General features: G+C 31.6%; 2 protein-coding genes across 2 annotated transcripts; both read right to left on the bottom strand.

Moving 5' to 3' along the window:
• Window positions 1-12343: 12343 nt before the first annotated feature.
• LOC129974821 (uncharacterized) lies at window positions 12344-13451 on the bottom strand. The gene has a single exon (XM_056087588.1). The coding sequence runs from the start codon at window positions 13449-13451 to the stop codon at window positions 12705-12707; it is 747 nt and encodes a 248-aa protein (XP_055943563.1). The 3' UTR covers window positions 12344-12704.
• A 275-nt stretch (window positions 13452-13726) lies between these two features.
• On the bottom strand, window positions 13727-17920 carry LOC129974831 (uncharacterized). Its single transcript, XM_056087600.1, has one exon. The coding sequence runs from the start codon at window positions 17918-17920 to the stop codon at window positions 13727-13729; it is 4194 nt and encodes a 1397-aa protein (XP_055943575.1).
• Between the last annotated feature and the right edge of the window lie 4142 nt (window positions 17921-22062).

Consider the following 22062-nt stretch of genomic DNA (forward strand, 5'->3'; position numbering starts at 1 on the left):
AAAAGTATGTTTCTCTCTTTCAACTGACTGTCTACATATATTACCAATGAATTAAGCCGTTTTCATATTCTTGCTATGAAGATGTTGGCTACTTTGAAGTCTCTTCAACTCAAGTCTGCTTTAATGACTTTAATCATACCTTAGTCTACCTTAACGCAAGAATGTTCCAAAGTCTTTATTCGCTTTGCTTAAATTTTTGTATCCCTGTTACACTTGTGGCAAATTGTCATAAATCATCTCAATGGCATGTTTCAATTTTCTTCACGAGAAAATTATTTGAATATTATATTATTAAAAATTATATTCAAATACCCGTTAAATATTTATCATGAGAACTTAGAAACATATTTGAACTCTATTTTACATATTTTCCATGAACGAACTCAATCTACACGCCTTTCTGTTATGAATACTAATTTTATTTTATTGCATGATAAAATTAGTTTTAAGTTAACTTATATGCCATTTTACTCAATGCAATTTAGACAAACTATATGGCTGATGCTTTAATTTTTCAAGGGGCAGATGTTCAAACAAAATTACCGTTCTTAAAGGTTCTTTACCTCTGCTGGATTTAAGGAACATTTCTGGCAATCAAATGAAATTTAAAATGGGTTTTACAAAAATGAATAATGAACTAAAATGATTTTTTTTTTTTTGCTTTCTAAAGAACATTAAAACTTTATTCATGCTGCATGGGAATGATTTCTTTATCCCCTTTCAATCTGATTTATACCAATTGTACACTTCTTTTGATGGTCATTGTCATAACAATTGTCCTTAAAAGTATGTTTCTCTCTTTCAACTGACTGTCTACAAAATTACCGTTCTTAAAGGTTCTTTACCTTTGCTGGATTTAAGGAACATTTCTGGCAATCAAATGAAATTTAGAATGGGTTTTACAAAAATGAATAATGAACTAAAATGATTTTTTTTTGCTTTCTAAAGAACATTAAAACTGTATTCATGCTGCATGGGAATGATTTCTTTATCCCCTTTCAATCTGATTTATACCAATTGTACACTTCTTTTGATGGTCATTGTCATAACAATTGTCCTTAAAAGTATGTTTCTCTCTTTCAACTGACTGTCTACAAAATTACCGTTCTTAAAGGTTCTTTACCTTTGCTGGATTTAAGGAACATTTCTGGCAATCAAATGAAATTTAAAATGGGTTTTACAAAAATGAATAATGAACTAAAATGATTTTTTTTTTTTTTGCTTTCTAAACAACATTAAAACTGTATTCATGCTGCATGGGAATGATTTCTTTATCCCCTTTCAATCTGATTTATACCAATTGTACACTTCTTTTGATGGTCATTGTCATAACAATTGTCCTTAAAAGTATGTTTCTCTCTTTCAACTGACTGTCTACAAAATTACCGTTCTTAAAGGTTCTTTACCTTTGCTGGATTTAAGGAACATTTCTGGCAATCAAATGAAATTTAAAATGGGTTTTACAAAAATGAATAATGAACTAAAATGATTTTTTTTTTGCTTTCTAAACAACATTAAAACTGTATTCATGCTGCATGGGAATGATTTCTTTATCCCCTTTCAATCTGATTTATACCAATTGTACACTTCTTTTGATGGTCATTGTCATAACAATTGTCCTTAAAAGTATGTTTCTCTCTTTCAACTGACTGTCTACAAAATTACCGTTCTTAAAGGTTCTTTACCTTTGCTGGATTTAAGGAACATTTCTGGCAATCAAATGAAATTTAGAATGGGTTTTACAAAAATGAATAATGAACTAAAATGATTTTTTTTTTTTTTTTGCTTTCTAAAGAACATTAAAACTGTATTCATGCTGCATGGGAATGATTTCTTTATCCCCTTTCAATCTGATTTATACCAATTGTACACTTCTTTTGATGGTCATTGTCATAACAATTGTCCTTAAAAGTATGTTTCTCTCTTTCAACTGACTGTCTACAAAATTACCGTTCTTAAAGGTTCTTTACCTTTGCTGGATTTAAGGAACATTTCTGGCAATCAAATGAAATTTAGAATGGGTTTTACAAAAATGAATAATGAACTAAAATGATTTTTTTTTTTTTTTTTTGCTTTCTAAAGAACATTAAAACTGTATTCATGCTGCATGGGAATGATTTCTTTATCCCCTTTCAATCTGATTTATACCAATTGTACACTTCTTTTGATGGTCATTGTCATAACAATTGTCCTTAAAAGTATGTTTCTCTCTTTCAACTGACTGTCTACAAAATTACCGTTCTTAAAGGTTCTTTACCTTTGCTGGATTTAAGGAACATTTCTGGCAATCAAATGAAATTTAAAATGGGTTTTACAAAAATGAATAATGAACTAAAATGATTTTTTTTTTTTTTTTTGCTTTCTAAAGATTATTAAAACTGTATTCATGCTGCATGGGAATGATTTCTTTATCCCCTTTCAATCTGATTTATACCAATTGTATACTTCTTTTGATGGTCATTGTCATAACAATTGTCCTTAAAAGTATGTTTCTCTCTTTCAACTGACTGTCTACAAAATTACCGTTCTTAAAGGTTCTTTACCTTTGCTGGATTTAAGGAACATTTCTGGCAATCAAATGAAATTTAAAATGGGTTTTACAAAAATGAATAATGAACTAAAATGATTTTTTTTTTTTTTTTGCTTTCTAAAGATTATTAAAACTGTATTCATGCTGCATGGGAATGATTTCTTTATCCCCTTTCAATCTGATTTATACCAATTGTACACTTCTTTTGATGGTCATTGTCATAACAATTATCCTTAAAAGTATGTTTCTCTCTTTCAACTGACTGTCTACATATATTACCAATGAATTAAGCCGTTTTCATATTCTTGCTATGAAGCTGTTGGCTACTTTGAAGTCTCTTCAACTCAAGTCTGCTTTAATGACTTTAATCATACCTTAGTCTACCTTAACGCAAGAATGTTCCAAAGTCTTTATTCGCTTTGCTTAAATTTTTGTATCCCTGTTACACTTGTGGCAAATTGTCATAAATCATCTCAATGGCATGTTTCAATTTTCTTCACGAGAAAATTATTTGAATATTATATTATTAAAAATTATATTCAAATACCCGTTAAATATTTATCATGAGAACTTAGAAACATATTTGAACTCTATTTTACATATTTTCCATGAACGAACTCAATCTACACGCCTTTCTGTTATGAATACTAATTTTATTTTATTGCATGATAAAATTAGTTTTAAGTTAACTTATATGCCATTTTACTCAATGCAATTTAGACAAACTATATGGCTGATGCTTTAATTTTTCAAGGGGCAGATGTTCAAACAAAATTACCGTTCTTAAAGGTTCTTTACCTCTGCTGGATTTAAGGAACATTTCTGGCAATCAAATGAAATTTAAAATGGGTTTTACAAAAATGAATAATGAACTAAAATGATTTTTTTTTTTTTTGCTTTCTAAAGAACATTAAAACTGTATTCATGCTGCATGGGAATGATTTCTTTATCCCCTTTCAATCTGATTTATACCAATTGTACACTTCTTTTGATGGTCATTGTCATAACAATTGTCCTTAAAAGTATGTTTCTCTCTTTCAACTGACTGTCTACAAAATTACCGTTCTTAAAGGTTCTTTACCTTTGCTGGATTTAAGGAACATTTCTGGCAATCAAATGAAATTTAGAATGGGTTTTACAAAAATGAATAATGAACTAAAATGATTTTTTTTTGCTTTCTAAAGAACATTAAAACTGTATTCATGCTGCATGGGAATGATTTCTTTATCCCCTTTCAATCTGATTTATACCAATTGTACACTTCTTTTGATGGTCATTGTCATAACAATTGTCCTTAAAAGTATGTTTCTCTCTTTCAACTGACTGTCTACAAAATTACCGTTCTTAAAGGTTCTTTACCTTTGCTGGATTTAAGGAACATTTCTGGCAATCAAATGAAATTTAAAATGGGTTTTACAAAAATGAATAATGAACTAAAATGATTTTTTTTTTTGCTTTCTAAACAACATTAAAACTGTATTCATGCTGCATGGGAATGATTTCTTTATCCCCTTTCAATCTGATTTATACCAATTGTACACTTCTTTTGATGGTCATTGTCATAACAATTGTCCTTAAAAGTATGTTTCTCTCTTTCAACTGACTGTCTACAAAATTACCGTTCTTAAAGGTTCTTTACCTTTGCTGGATTTAAGGAACATTTCTGGCAATCAAATGAAATTTAGAATGGGTTTTACAAAAATGAATAATGAACTAAAATGATTTTTTTTTTTTTTTTTTTTTTTTTGCTTTCTAAAGAACATTAAAACTGTATTCATGCTGCATGGGAATGATTTCTTTATCCCCTTTCAATCTGATTTATACCAATTGTACACTTCTTTTGATGGTCATTGTCATAACAATTGTCCTTAAAAGTATGTTTCTCTCTTTCAACTGACTGTCTACAAAATTACCGTTCTTAAAGGTTCTTTACCTTTGCTGGATTTAAGGAACATTTCTGGCAATCAAATGAAATTTAGAATGGGTTTTACAAAAATGAATAATGAACTAAAATGATTTTTTTTTTTTGCTTTCTAAAGAACATTAAAACTGTATTCATGCTGCATGGGAATGATTTCTTTATCCCCTTTCAATCTGATTTATACCAATTGTACACTTCTTTTGATGGTCATTGTCATAACAATTGTCCTTAAAAGTATGTTTCTCTCTTTCAACTGACTGTCTACAAAATTACCGTTCTTAAAGGTTCTTTACCTTTGCTGGATTTAAGGAACATTTCTGGCAATCAAATGAAATTTAAAATGGGTTTTACAAAAATGAATAATGAACTAAAATGATTTTTTTTTTGCTTTCTAAACAACATTAAAACTGTATTCATGCTGCATGGGAATGATTTCTTTATCCCCTTTCAATCTGATTTATACCAATTGTACACTTCTTTTGATGGTCATTGTCATAACAATTGTCCTTAAAAGTATGTTTCTCTCTTTCAACTGACTGTCTACAAAATTACCGTTCTTAAAGGTTCTTTACCTTTGCTGGATTTAAGGAACATTTCTGGCAATCAAATGAAATTTAGAATGGGTTTTACAAAAATGAATAATGAACTAAAATGATTTTTTTTTTTTTTTTGCTTTCTAAAGAACATTAAAACTGTATTCATGCTGCATGGGAATGATTTCTTTATCCCCTTTCAATCTGATTTATACCAATTGTACACTTCTTTTGATGGTCATTGTCATAACAATTGTCCTTAAAAGTATGTTTCTCTCTTTCAACTGACTGTCTACAAAATTACCGTTCTTAAAGGTTCTTTACCTTTGCTGGATTTAAGGAACATTTCTGGCAATCAAATGAAATTTAGAATGGGTTTTACAAAAATGAATAATGAACTAAAATGATTTTTTTTTTTTTTTTTGCTTTCTAAAGAACATTAAAACTGTATTCATGCTGCATGGGAATGATTTCTTTATCCCCTTTCAATCTGATTTATACCAATTGTACACTTCTTTTGATGGTCATTGTCATAACAATTGTCCTTAAAAGTATGTTTCTCTCTTTCAACTGACTGTCTACAAAATTACCGTTCTTAAAGGTTCTTTACCTTTGCTGGATTTAAGGAACATTTCTGGCAATCAAATGAAATTTAAAATGGGTTTTACAAAAATGAATAATGAACTAAAATGATTTTTTTTTTTTTTGCTTTCTAAAGATTTTTAAAACTGTATTCATGCTGCATGGGAATGATTTCTTTATCCCCTTTCAATCTGATTTATACCAATTGTACACTTCTTTTGATGGTCATTGTCATAACAATTGTCCTTAAAAGTATGTTTCTCTCTTTCAACTGACTGTCTACAAAATTACCGTTCTTAAAGGTTCTTTACCTTTGCTGGATTTAAGGAACATTTCTGGCAATCAAATGAAATTTAAAATGGGTTTTACAAAAATGAATAATGAACTAAAATGATTTTTTTTTTTTTTTGCTTTCTAAAGATTATTAAAACTGTATTCATGCTGCATGGGAATGATTTCTTTATCCCCTTTCAATCTGATTTATACCAATTGTACACTTCTTTTGATGGTCATTGTCATAACAATTATCCTTAAAAGTATGTTTCTCTCTTTCAACTGACTGTCTACATATATTACCAATGAATTAAGCCGTTTTCATATTCTTGCTATGAAGCTGTTGGCTACTTTGAAGTCTCTTCAACTCAAGTCTGCTTTAATGACTTTAATCATACCTTAGTCTACCTTAACGCAAGAATGTTCCAAAGTCTTTATTCGCTTTGCTTAAATTTTTGTATCCCTGTTACACTTGTGGCAAATTGTCATAAATCATCTCAATGGCATGTTTCAATTTTCTTCACGAGAAAATTATTTGAATATTATATTATTAAAAATTATATTCAAATACCCGTTAAATATTTATCATGAGAACTTAGAAACATATTTGAACTCTATTTTACATATTTTCCATGAACGAACTCAATCTACACGCCTTTCTGTTATGAATACTAATTTTATTTTATTGCATGATAAAATTAGTTTTAAGTTAACTTATATGCCATTTTACTCAATGCAATTTAGACAAACTATATGGCTGATGCTTTAATTTTTCAAGGGGCAGATGTTCAAACAAAATTACCGTTCTTAAAGGTTCTTTACCTCTGCTGGATTTAAGGAACATTTCTGGCAATCAAATGAAATTTAAAATGGGTTTTAAAATGAATAATGAACTAAAATGATTTTTTTTTTTTGCTTTCTAAAGAACATTAAAACTGTATTCATGCTGCATGGGAATGATTTCTTTATCCCCTTTCAATCTGATTTATACCAATTGTACACTTCTTTTGATGGTCATTGTCATAACAATTGTCCTTAAAAGTATGTTTCTCTCTTTCAACTGACTGTCTACAAAATTACCGTTCTTAAAGGTTCTTTACCTTTGCTGGATTTAAGGAACATTTCTGGCAATCAAATGAAATTTAGAATGGGTTTTACAAAAATGAATAATGAACTAAAATGATTTTTTTTTTGCTTTCTAAAGAACATTAAAACTGTATTCATGCTGCATGGGAATGATTTCTTTATCCCCTTTCAATCTGATTTATACCAATTGTACACTTCTTTTGATGGTCATTGTCATAACAATTGTCCTTAAAAGTATGTTTCTCTCTTTCAACTGACTGTCTACAAAATTACCGTTCTTAAAGGTTCTTTACCTTTGCTGGATTTAAGGAACATTTCTGGCAATCAAATGAAATTTAGAATGGGTTTTACAAAAATGAATAATGAACTAAAATGATTTTTTTTTTTTTTTTTGCTTTCTAAAGAACATTAAAACTGTATTCATGCTGCATGGGAATGATTTCTTTATCCCCTTTCAATCTGATTTATAGCAATTGTACACTTCTTTTGATGGTCATTGTCATAACAATTGTCCTTAAAAGTATGTTTCTCTCTTTCAACTGACTGTCTACAAAATTACCGTTCTTAAAGGTTCTTTACCTTTGCTGGATTTAAGGAACATTTCTGGCAATCAAATGAAATTTAGAATGGGTTTTACAAAAATGAATAATGAACTAAAATGATTTTTTTTTTTTTTTGCTTTCTAAAGAACATTAAAACTGTATTCATGCTGCATGGGAATGATTTCTTTATCCCCTTTCAATCTGATTTATACCAATTGTACACTTCTTTTGATGGTCATTGTCATAACAATTGTCCTTAAAAGTATGTTTCTCTCTTTCAACTGACTGTCTACATATATTACCAATGAATTAAGCCGTTTTCATATTCTTGCTCTGAAGCTGTTGGCTACTTTGAAGTCTCTTCAACTCAAGTCTGCTTTAATGACTTTAATCATACCTTAGTCTACCTTAACGCAAGAATGTTCCAAAGTCTTTATTCGCTTTGCTTAAATTTTTGTATCCCTGTTACACTTGTGGCAAATTGTCATAAATCATCTCAATGGCATGTTTCAATTTTCTTCACGAGAAAATTATTTGAATATTATATTATTAAAAATTATATTCAAATACCCGTTAAATATTTATCATGAGAGCTTAGAAACATATTTGAACTCTATTTTACATATTTTCCATGAACGAACTCAATCTACACGCCTTTCTGTTATGAATACTAATTTTATTTTATTGCATGATAAAATTAGTTTTAAGTTAACTTATAAGCCATTTTACTCAATGCAATTTAGACAAACTATATGGCTGATGCTTTAATTTTTCAAGGGGCAGATGTTCAAACAAAATTACCGTTCTTAAAGGTTCTTTACCTTTGCTGGATTTAAGGAACATTTCTGGCAATCAAATGAAATTTAAAATGGGTTTTACAAAAATGAATAATGAACTAAAATGATTTTTTTTTTGCTTTCTAAAGAACATTAAAACTGTATTCATGCTGCATGGGAATGATTTCTTTATCCCCTTTCAATCTGATTTATACCAATTGTACACTTCTTTTGATGGTCATTGTCATAACAATTGTCCTTAAAAGTATGTTTCTCTCTTTCAACTGACTGTCTACAAAATTACCGTTCTTAAAGGTTCTTTACCTTTGCTGGATTTAAGGAACATTTCTGGCAATCAAATGAAATTTAGAATGGGTTTTACAAAAATGAATAATGAACTAAAATGATTTTTTTTTTTTTTTGCTTTCTAAAGAACATTAAAACTGTATTCATGCTGCATGGGAATGATTTCTTTATCCCCTTTCAATCTGATTTATACCAATTGTACACTTCTTTTGATGGTCATTGTCATAACAATTGTCCTTAAAAGTATGTTTCTCTCTTTCAACTGACTGTCTACAAAATTACCGTTCTTAAAGGTTCTTTACCTTTGCTGGATTTAAGGAACATTTCTGGCAATCAAATGAAATTTAGAATGGGTTTTACAAAAATGAATAATGAACTAAAATGATTTTTTTTTTTTTTTGCTTTCTAAAGAACATTAAAACTGTATTCATGCTGCATGGGAATGATTTCTTTATCCCCTTTCAATCTGATTTATACCAATTGTACACTTCTTTTGATGGTCATTGTCATAACAATTGTCCTTAAAAGTATGTTTCTCTCTTTCAACTGACTGTCTACATATATTACCAATGAATTAAGCCGTTTTCATATTCTTGCTCTGAAGCTGTTGGCTACTTTGAAGTCTCTTCAACTCAAGTCTGCTTTAATGACTTTAATCATACCTTAGTCTACCTTAACGCAAGAATGTTCCAAAGTCTTTATTCGCTTTGCTTAAATTTTTGTATCCCTGTTACACTTGTGGCAAATTGTCATAAATCATCTCAATGGCATGTTTCAATTTTCTTCACGAGAAAATTATTTGAATATTATATTATTAAAAATTATATTCAAATACCCGTTAAATATTTATCATGAGAGCTTAGAAACATATTTGAACTCTATTTTACATATTTTCCATGAACGAACTCAATCTACACGCCTTTCTGTTATGAATACTAATTTTATTTTATTGCATGATAAAATTAGTTTTAAGTTAACTTATAAGCCATTTTACTCAATGCAATTTAGACAAACTATATGGCTGATGCTTTAATTTTTCAAGGGGCAGATGTTCAAACAAAATTACCGTTCTTAAAGGTTCTTTACCTTTGCTGGATTTAAGGAACATTTCTGGCAATCAAATGAAATTTAAAATGGGTTTTACAAAAATGAATAATGAACTAAAATGATTTTTTTTTTGCTTTCTAAAGAACATTAAAACTGTATTCATGCTGCATGGGAATGATTTCTTTATCCCCTTTCAATCTGATTTATACCAATTGTACACTTCTTTTGATGGTCATTGTCATAACAATTGTCCTTAAAAGTATGTTTCTCTCTTTCAACTGACTGTCTACAAAATTACCGTTCTTAAAGGTTCTTTACCTTTGCTGGATTTAAGGAACATTTCTGGCAATCAAATGAAATTTAGAATGGGTTTTACAAAAATGAATAATGAACTAAAATGATTTTTTTTTTTTTTTTGCTTTCTAAAGAACATTAAAACTGTATTCATGCTGCATGGGAATGATTTCTTTATCCCCTTTCAATCTGATTTATACCAATTGTACACTTCTTTTGATGGTCATTGTCATAACAATTGTCCTTAAAAGTATGTTTCTCTCTTTCAACTGACTGTCTACAAAATTACCGTTCTTAAAGGTTCTTTACCTTTGCTGGATTTAAGGAACATTTCTGGCAATCAAATGAAATTTAGAATGGGTTTTACAAAAATGAATAATGAACTAAAATGATTTTTTTTTTTTTTTTGCTTTCTAAAGAACATTGAAACTGTATTCATGCTGCATGGGAATGATTTCTTTATCCCCTTTCAATCTGATTTATACCAATTGTACACTTCTTTTGATGGTCATTGTCATAACAATTGTCCTTAAATGTATGTTTCTCTCTTTCAACTGACTGTCTACAAAATTACCGTTCTTAAAGGTTCTTTACCTTTGCTGGATTTAAGGAACATTTCTGGCAATCAAATGAAATTTAAAATGGGTTTTACAAAAATGAATAATGAACTAAAATGATTTTTTTTTTGCTTTCTAAAGAACATTAAAACTGTATTCATGCTGCATGGGAATGATTTCTTTATCCCCTTTCAATCTGATTTATACCAATTGTACACTTCTTTTGATGGTCATTGTCATAACAATTGTCCTTAAAAGTATGTTTCTCTCTTTCAACTGACTGTCTACAAAATTACCGTTCTTAAAGGTTCTTTACCTTTGCTGGATTTAAGGAACATTTCTGGCAATCAAATGAAATTTAGAATGGGTTTTACAAAAATGAATAATGAACTAAAATGATTTTTTTTTTTTTTTGCTTTCTAAAGAACATTAAAACTGTATTCATGCTGCATGGGAATGATTTCTTTATCCCCTTTCAATCTGATTTATACCAATTGTACACTTCTTTTGATGGTCATTGTCATAACAATTGTCCTTAAAAGTATGTTTCTCTCTTTCAACTGACTGTCTACAAAATTACCGTTCTTAAAGGTTCTTTACCTTTGCTGGATTTAAGGAACATTTCTGGCAATCAAATGAAATTTAGAATGGGTTTTACAAAAATGAATAATGAACTAAAATGATTTTTTTTTTTTTTTTGCTTTCTAAAGAACATTAAAACTGTATTCATGCTGCATGGGAATGATTTCTTTATCCCCTTTCAATCTGGTTTATACCAATTGTACACTTCTTTTGATGGTCATTGTCATAACAATTATCCTTAAAAGTATGTTTCTCTCTTTCAACTGACTGTCTACATATATTACCAATGAATTAAGCCGTTTTCATATTCTTGCTATGAAGCTGTTGGCTACTTTGAAGTCTCTTCAACTCAAGTCTGCTTTAATGACTTTAATCATACCTTAGTCTACCTTAACGCAAGAATGTTCCAAAGTCTTTATTCGCTTTGCTTAAATTTTTGTATCCCTGTTACACTTGTGGCAAATTGTCATAAATCATCTCAATGGCATGTTTCAATTTTCTTCACGAGAAAATTATTTGAATATTATATTATTAAAAATTATATTCAAATACCCGTTAAATATTTATCATGAGAGCTTAGAAACATATTTGAACTCTATTTTACATATTTTCCATGAACGAACTCAATCTACACGCCTTTCTGTTATGAATACTAATTTTATTTTATTGCATGATAAAATTAGTTTTAAGTTAACTTATATGCCATTTTACTCAATGCAATTTAGACAAACTATATGGCTGATGCTTTAATTTTTCAAGGGGCAGATGTTCAAACAAAATTACCGTTCTTAAAGGTTCTTTACCTCTGCTGGATTTAAGGAACATTTCAGGCAATCAAATGAAATTTAAAATGGGTTTTACAAAAATGAATAATGAGCTAAAATGATTTTTTTTTTTTTGCTTTCTAAAGAACATTAAAACTGTATTCATGCTGCATGGGAATGAAAATGTCAAATTAAATAAAAGTTCTTTATTAAGCATAATACGTTACAAACAAACACCCCTCAAATCTTAGTTAGTTTCTTTGTAAAATATTTTGCCAAAAGCTTTTAATTCATCAAAAGAAGGATTTAAGGAAAAAAGTGTACTCAAATTTCATTTAGCACCATTACCTGAAAAAATCCTTTAAGTATGACACATCCGAAATAAATATCTAAATATAGTTCTTTATTCTTTCGTCAGTTATTTAATCAAATGGAGAAAAAAAATTTAAATATGTATACATGTTGATAAGAAACTAACTCATTACACTCAAAATATAATTAAACTCCTTTAATAAAATGCGTAAAACATTAACATTAAAATAAACCACTTACACAACACATCAAACTCTAATCAACTAACCATAGATGTGGAGGACAAGCCGAAACACAAGCCTCTCTCGCAACCACTGCATTTATATCTATATTTCCATAAACAGCAGCGCCCTCTAGCGTGCCAAGTGGTGCGCTCTAGTGGCTCATTTCTCAACATCCTCCCCACCTGTACATGACAGTGTACACTTTCCTCTATAAGATACATTCAGAATTAAATTTCACATAAATATTAACAACATTCAATTAAATTTTTTACACAATCGAAATATAAGTAAACAATACATAAAACCAACTACACAAATATATGCAATAATAATAGAGCACAATTCACAACAAACAAATCAACTGAAATTTAAATACTACATTTCTAAAGGGTACAACAACTGGACTGATCTTCTCAATTTACCCTTTGACGTTTTCACTATGCATGCTCGCACAAGTCCATCTCTTCCCATGATTAGCTCTTGTATCACTCCCATCTCCCAGAGCAATTTTGATTTAGATGCACCTTCAACCAAGACGATATCTCCAATTTTTAGATTTTGGTAAGACGATGGATTCGCAAGATTATGCGCACTCTTTAGCATTAACAAATACTGTTCCTTCCATTTAAGCCAAAGTTCCTTCAAAAGTCTAGTCTGGAAAAGTTTACGTCTGCTCAAGGTCATACGATCCGATGCAGATTCAAACAAGTCCAAAAAATATTCTGGTACAAGTCCAGGTTCTCGCTGTCCAGGAAGCAAGAAATGTGAAGGCGCAAGAGCTCTTGGTTCATCCAACTCATCACTTTCGTACGTAATCGGTCGATTGTTGATCACGCATTCCATCTCTGTGAGGACAGTTGACAATTCCTCCAAAGTCAACAATGCTCTTCCAAGTGTCTTTCTCAGGGGTTCTTTAATACTTCGCATCAATCGCTCCCAGAAGCCTCCCCACCATGGAGAATGCTCCGGAATAAACTTCCAGGATATACCTTCAGAAGCAATAAAACTCTTCAGCTCGGGCTGTCTTATTATGTTTTTGAACTGCTTAAGGATTTCACATGAGCTTCGAAAAGTCTTAGCGTTATCAGAATAAAATATCTTTACACCACCTCTTCGAGCCATAAACCGGCGCAACGATAGAATGAAACTTCTAACGCTCATATTAGAAACCACTTCAAGGGGAACTGCTCGAGTCACAGCACATGTGAAAAGCACAATATACACCTTCTGTAGAGCACCTGAGGTAGTCTTCACAGTTATAGATCCTGTAAAATCTGTACCTACAGTAGTGAACGGAGGGCAAGCAACTATCCTGTCTTTGGGCAATTGTCCCGTCTGTTGTCTTGCAGGTTTTGCATTGTATTTGCGGCACACAAGACAACTCTTTAAAACACTTTTCACTGATTGTCACTCGATTGTCTTGGTATCCAGAATCTTTCCCTTACTCTGGATAAAGTAGCTATCACACCCAAATGGAACCCTCGATTGTGTTCATGTAGTATCAAGAAATCGGTATATTTGGACTTGGGCAGAAGTATTGGGTGCTTTTCTTCCTGCGTCAACTCGCTTTGTTCTAAACGTCCTTTTACACGAAGAAGACCGTCCTGCAGATAGGGAGCAAGACTCCATATTCGTGAACTAGCGAGAATCTGTTGACCTCGGTTGAGACGAGTTATTTCAGGAGCAAAGTGTTCACGTTGAACTTGCTTCACCCAAAATTCTTCTGCTTCGCTGATCTCCGCCGCCACTAACGGACCTCTCTGACTGCTTCTTCCTTTAAGTTTCCCAAGAAACCGCAACACATAGGCAGTAACTCTCAGCAGCTTGTTAAGACTACTAAATCTGGAAATGTCAATCAATGGATCATCCTTAACAATCGTAGTGTGTACAACGATCTTTTTCTCAGGTATACTCTCGTCTTGAACTCTGAGTTTCTGTTGAGGCCAGTCGCTCTGCGGTGCTTTCAACCATGGAGGTCCACTCCACCACATATCATCGTTTTTTAGTGATCCCGCCGACACTCCTCTGGTCAACCGATCAGCTGGGTTCTCCACACCTGGGCAGTGGAACCACCTATCAGGAACTACACAATTCTGAATTTCAACGACTCTATTTGCCACAAATTGTATCCATTCCGACGCTGAACTCTTAATCCAATGCAAACAAATCTCAGAATCCGTCCACATAACAACTCTTTTCACCCAATTCTTAAAAACCACCGATAAATGTTTACACAATCTAGCACCAACCAACGCTCCCATCAACTCTAATCTAGGTAAACTCAATTTTTTCAACGGTGCCAATCTACTTTTCGCCATGACAAAGTACGCTCCAACCTCACCCGATGAAGTTTCCCACCGAAAATAAGCAACTGCTCCATATGCAACCTGCGACGCGTCACAAAATATGTGCATCTCCATTCTACCAGCATCCCTATCCCAGTTAGAAAAGCAACATCTATCTATTCGCACGTCAGACAAACAACCTACTTCACAACACCACCTCTCCCACTTATTTCTCAAATCATCTGGCAACTCTGAGTCCCAATCAATACCTCTTTCCCAAATTTCCTGCACAAGTTTCTTAACACGCACAACAAACGGACTAATAAAACCCAAAGGATCGAACACCCTAGCAACAACACTCAACACAGACCGCTTTGTATTCCTTACCGACTCCAAGCTATTCAACAAAGGCACAACATCAACCCCCAAACAATCCTCCTTTAAATCCCACACTAAACCCAAAACCTTCAACTTAGAATCTTTCTCAGACCCAACACCATCACTTAATCCATTTTGAATCCACAATGTCCGCAACTCCTTAGAATTCGTGCATAGCTTTCTCAAGTTAAACCCTGCATCTTTCAAGATAGTAACTGCACCTGAAGACAAACTGAAAGCTTTTTGAACCGTCTCAGCGCCGTAACACAAGTCATCAGCATATAATGCGTTGTCCAACATGTCGACACAATCCGGGTATCTTTCGAGATATTTTCTGACATGATATCTGATTGTGGCTCGCAACAAAAATGGTGAGCATCTACTTCCAAATAAAACGCGACTCATTTGCAACACCACATATTCTCGGTCTTTATCATTCGTATGCCACAAAAAGCTTAAATAACGACGATCTTGTTCAGCCACTCCAATCATCAAAAAAGCCTTTTCTATATCTCCACAAAAAACTATTTCAAATATTCTAAATTTCAAAAGGACATCCAATAGACTGGGATTCAAATTAGAGCCTTGTTCCAAATAATCATTTAATGATAAATCGCCTCTCTTGGAACTTGAACAATTAAATACCAATCGAACCTGTGTAGTGCTTTTATCTTTCCTGACCACGCTCCGATAAGGCATGAAGTATCCCGCGTCACCTTCGGCACAATCCTCGACTATATTATTTTCCCTCTGGAACTTAATTATTTCCTCGAACTGGTTACGAATAAAGCCATCACTGTCCAATTCTCTTTGCAATCTATCAAACTGCCGTTTAGCCAAATGAAAATTGTCCTTCAAATCCACTGGATCGCGCTTCCACAGGAGACCCGTAACGTAACGGCCATTCTCAAAACGCAAGTTTTCCTCAAACCTCTGAATTATTTTTTCGTCGCTTTCACTCCTCCCTGAAGGCGAATCGCTAATTCCTAGACTTTCTAATTGAAACCAATTATACAACAAATCTGATAACTTTTCCTCCTCACAGCACTCAACTCTAGTATACATACTTAAAGTGCAATTTAAAACGTCGTCTCCTCCAGAGCTTCCATTAATTACCCAGCCAAATATGGTCTCGTATAACATCAAAAATTCTGAAAGTCTGCGAGTTTTCCCCGTTAAAACCTTATTTATTAAGTCATTTCCAATCAAAAGGCCTATCTCTGTCTCCTCACCACCCTGGTCAGACAAAACAAATCCCTCTTGTCTCAAAACCGATACAATACCTTCCGAAGGGCTTCGAATTAAATCTGGGCCAACAATTTTGTCTATCACCAGAATATTGCATTCTAAATGAGAATCACTAATAGGGCTTTTCAATAAAGCTTTCTTCCGCTTTAATTCTCTCAAGTGGGGTGATTGAGACCCAAAAGTGTGAATTTTAAGTTTCTCAACTGACACAGTAGGTAATCCAATTTCCTCTGCAATACTTTCTAAAAGAAAGCTAGCTTCGGAACCGCTGTCAATTAAAATTCTAATCCCTCGAGCGATTTTATTTGAACCCACTACATCGGCTCTAGCTGTTTGGTAATATATATTATGCCGTTTTTCAGTATTGATCATTGACTCTCGAAACAATGAATTAACACCTACGTCTTTGGACTCATTGGAAGATCCTTCAACACTACCGCCTTTACTTGGTCTCTGACCTCTTTCACACAAGTACTCCAAGTGGGATTGTGATCCACAGGTTTTACATTTTATACCCTTTACATAACAAAACTTCTTTTTATGACCTTTACGGAAACATCTCCTACACTTGTATTGATCATAAAGTGACTTATATTTATCTTGCACGCTTAATTTACAATCTTCATTTCTATGAGTTTCCTTCGGACAAAAATCGCAAAATTTATTTATTGATACGCCTAACGTTGCCGCAGAAGACACACCTCTACTAAAGGATGAAGATTGGGTTTTCTTAAAAGGAGATAAATTACTTTTGGTAACAGGATTCAACAACTCTGTACGTTCCGAAAAAGATCTTTCGCGTGCCTCTATCTCTCCCTTCAAAAAATCTAACAAATCGGATACCACTGGCTCCCTCACCTTCCTTTCAACCTGACTTCTATTAAACAACAACATCAATTCAACAGGTATGCATCTATCTAGAATCGGATACAATAAGTTACCGTAAGAATCTATATCAATTCCCAACGACTCTAAACTTCTTATGCTGTTGTTAATTTCATCGTAGAGATTACGCAACCCCGCGGTGTTATTTATCCTCCTAATAGGCTGTAATGATAAAAGCGTGTTCATATAAGCTGAGATCACGGCTTGTCTCTGCCCAAACCTATCTTTTAGGATCTCAACGGCTTTATCATAATTTTCATTAGTTAAAGTTAATCCAGAAATTGCCCTAGCCGCACCGCCCATCAATAATGATCTTAAATAATTAAATTTTTCAACCTTCGATAAAGAAGCATTATCATGCACAGCCGCCTCAAACGATGGCCAAAATTCCTGAAATTTTTTAATATTACCATCAAACATATCTAAAGCAATTTTAGGCAACTTTGTACTATTAACGTGTCGAGCAAGTACCGCCGCATTCCCACTACTACACTTAATTTTTTCAATAAATCTCTGGATTTTACCCTTGCATCTAATAATCGAATCACTATATTCCAATTCCTGTTGTACCTCCTTTTCCAATTCTATCAATTTAATTTGCCCATTAAGTCTTTCATCCAACGTCTGTAGCTCCGCCTCTCTTTTGATCAAAATTTCCAGTTTATCCCGCAAGACTTCAATGTCCGGTACTTCCCTCGCAAATTCCACTTCCACACTTTTAATAACATTCGTAACTGCCGCTCTCACTACACCTCTATTTTTTCTATTTCTCTCAACTGACTCGTCTACACTCATTTTAAACACCAATAAACAAATCACTAAATCCTTCGCGACCGATGCACCAAAATATGATAAGAAACTAACTCATTACACTCAAAATATAATTAAACTCCTTTAATAAAATGCGTAAAACATTAACATTAAAATTAAAATAAACCACTTACACAACACATCAAACTCTAATCAACTAACCATAGATGTGGAGGACAAGCCGAAACACAAGCCTCTCTCGCAACCACTGCATTTATATCTATATTTCCATAAACAGCAGCGCCCTCTAGCGTGCCAAGTGGTGCGCTCTAGTGGCTCATTTCTCAACACATGTTATCACTCATTTTTAACATTTAAACCGAGATTAATTTACAATATTTACTTTCTTCATAAATATTAACTTTTTATTTCATAGATTAAATTATTTCCAACAGATTGAAAAATATTTTATAGAAAATCTTTCTTTTAAAGATTTATGTTTGCATTGCTAATTTTCTATAATATTTTTTTTTTTTTTATTTTTGTCACGGAAAAATTCCAAATCTTGAAAAAAAATCGAAATAATTATTAATGGCTTCTTCTTTTGGACTTAAGGCAAATTTAGCATTGATTAATCATTATTATCCATACCAGCATAAGTTAATATAATATCAAAATACATAAATCCTTTTAATAATAATTTTTTTATCATTCACAATGTGATGAATTCCTCTTTATTTTTTCTAATATATATATATATTTAATTTCTTAAAATCGTTTTTCAAAGAAACTATGTTTTATTATTATTATTATTAAAACGTTTCCTCTGACGTCTTTTTTTATATTAAAATAACAAACTTATTTTTATTTACTCAAAATTATGCAAGAATTTCTAAGGTCACATCATCTATTTAGTTGTTTTACGAAATCTTGCATGAAATATACTTCCGTTTTCACATATTTTTTTAAAAAACATTTATAGAAATGAAATATAACTACTGATGCTCAAATAATTTAAATTAAACCATTCAAAACTCCATAAAATATTCCTTAAAACATGAAATTCTTTCTTAAAAATAAAAGTTAAATCTTTTGAAATCGTAAGCTAGAAATTTAAGAAAAAATTAAAAGAACTCGCTAAAACGTTCTGTATTATGTTTCTCTGAAACACCAATAAAAATAATCTTGGGAATCTGGAATTCTCTAATTAATGATAATCCAGTCTCATCTTTTATATTTTTAAATATTTTTTGGTTCCAATTTGAAAAGAAATTTTTTTTTAATTTTATTTCATCAAAATTAAAAATATCCTAGTATACACGAATTTTTAGCATAACTGATAAATTTTTGCGGAAAAATGTTGTTTAAATTAACTAACCAAAATATGTATAAAAAATATTTTAAATATTTAACCAGTATACTGTAAATATATAAAAATGCTTAAAATATTTAACTAGTAATTCAAAATGTATGTAAAAAAATTGATTGCTTTAGTCTTATTTTATTTTTATGGATAAAATTAGAAAGTCAAAAGTTTGGCCTAAAATTAGTATGTTTAAACACATGTACAATTCCACTACATTCATTCATACTCTCATGCATTTCGGACTCAATTTTCCAGGCTGATTGAAGCCAAATATGACACAAAACTACAGTTGTAGTCACACGATCACGTAGTGAAGTCGCAAGAACAATTTCCTTTATTGAAGTCATTGAAAGATTCAAGTAAATCTCTAACAGATTTGGATCAAATTTTTGTAAGAATTAACATTTTTGATATTAAATTTGTGTATAAAATTTTATCTATCTGGTTCTTTAGCTCTGTAGTTATCGAATTCGTTTATACTCTAACAACCATACAGAGAGACTTTCTCTAAATGGATATCGTTTGAAATTTGATAAAAATCTACAAATTTGGTTGAAATACCATATTTCAAATTTCATCCATCAGGCTCAAAGCGCTTCTCAGTTATAGTGTTCAAACATAGGTAGATATCAAACATAGGCAGTTTCGAACTCAAGATTTGAATAGTGATAGTCAAAATTGAACTCTTTTATGAGGCTAGTACTTTCCCTATATTTCAAATATGAAAACATAAACACGGCCATAAAAAATTATAATTTTTCGTCTGTATGTAAAAAAACGTTTTTATCCTGAGTTTATTATTAATTGTCCAATTTCAAATTTCCAATCGATTTTAAAGATTACGAATTAATGATAGTTCCCAACTTCATAAATTGATGCATTTCACTTACGAGTAATATATTGTTACACATCTGTGATGCTGCTTCCCAGCATGGTTGGTTTAATCACTGGAAAGACTGTTTTACGATCAGCTCCGTTGGATCAGTCATATCAGGGCTTGGTGACAAACTTGGAAACTATTTGGCGACTTGGCGGCAAATTTGGTGACTTTAGAGACAAGATATTACTGGAAACTTCCAGAATTTTAGCGATTCAGCCAATTGGAAGCAAATTACTCTTGATTGGTCCAGTAACTTCTCGGCCCGCCTTCCGGAATTATAAAAAAGGCCGGCAGTTCTCAAGCCGAAATCAAGCGTGTAGAGTCTACGGTAATTAGTTGGATCAGTCCAGCGAAGAGCTGAAGCGAATGCCGAGTCTTGTTCTTCATTGTAGAAGCAGCAGAGTGTCATGTGTGGAATAGCCAGTAATGAGAAGGCAGTTGAATACATCTAAAGGGAGGAGATTTGGAGAGGCCGGAGAGTGAAACTAGGTGAATACCCTCCTTCTGCTGAATTCTGTCTGGCCGCTTTGTGTACTGTAGTTAGTTGCTATTGCTACCGATTACTACTTGTGGACTACTGTTTGTTGTCGTGTGCTGCTGTGTGTTGCCTGTGTTCGTCTCGGCTGTATATTTGTCGTTTTCGTGTTAATAAAATTCATCGTCTGTCACTTCCTCGACCAACAAATCAAAAAGAACCCCGACGGAAGAATAAATCCGTAACAATGTAATATAATTTAATTTGCCTTAAAAAATTGATTTGATGTTTTTGTTCATAAAGAAAGCGAAGTTGTGTTTTCAAACATGTTTATACAAATTGCGCATATTTTAATTTAATTTTCCAATACGAAATTTTTTTTAAACTATGCAAATTGTATTTCCTTGATTAAAATTATTATTATTTTTCTGCAATAAACGTAATATTGAGAAAAACGGGACTTAATCGTTATTTAAACTCTAAATTAAAAAAGAATACGTTAAATTTAAATGCTAATTTGTTATGCCTTAAATTTTTTTTTCCTTCAAAATTTGCAAATAAACAGCATTGTACATTATTTAATGTTTTAAACAGAAAGCTAATCACGGTCATTTTTTTTTATTTGACTTCAATAGAAAAATGTATTGAAGAAAAAATAATAATTGGATAAAAAAGGAAAGAAAATCATCTTAGAACGAAACAAAAGTTAAAAAAAAGAGAACTTTCTAGATAAAGAAATTTATTATCGACCTTTTACTGTTGGAAGAAATGGAAATTTTTAAATGTTTCTAGGATTTTTCTCAATTCTAAGAAAAATGTTCAAATATTTCGAGATCTCTTCACTTCCTTTTTTTAAACTTTCTCGAGGTGTTATTTTTTTTTTTTAAAATACAGAAACAAAAAGATACTGAAGCTAAAACTATAAAATTTTTAATATCTTTTAGCAGAAATTGGAGTTTATTATGTTTCTCTTATTAGTTTATAAATAAACAACAAGTTTGTTGTTGTTTTTTCTTTTTTTCTTGGTACCATGCTGAAGAAGAAAAACTTTTATAAATTCAAGTAAAATTTCATCTAATAACAAAAAAAAAATCCTGAAAAAAGAAAAATAGCAATTTTTCTGAAACAAGACCTCATTTTTTATGTTAAATTAAGTTAGTTGCAATAAAATTAACCCTTTATAAGGCAATGAGAAGTATGCTTCCCACCAAATTCATCAATCTTTGGGTGAAGTTACGTAGATTGGCTTAAGTTATGATGTTCTTTGGGTTAAGTTTCAATAAGACAGAAACTTAGATGCTCCGGTTCCTTGTCTGGCACAAAATGGCGTGTCTTGATTTGTTACTTAATCATTAATTAACACAATAAATTAATTAATCAAATTAAATTTATCTGGTAAATTAAATGAATCACTTTCCTTAAGCCAGTCTCATTCCTAAAAATGTTTTGCTATACTATGACTAGAA

This window comes from Argiope bruennichi, chromosome 1 (genome assembly GCF_947563725.1).
Source record: "Argiope bruennichi chromosome 1, qqArgBrue1.1, whole genome shotgun sequence".
Classification (NCBI taxonomy): Eukaryota; Metazoa; Arthropoda; class Arachnida; order Araneae; family Araneidae; genus Argiope; species Argiope bruennichi.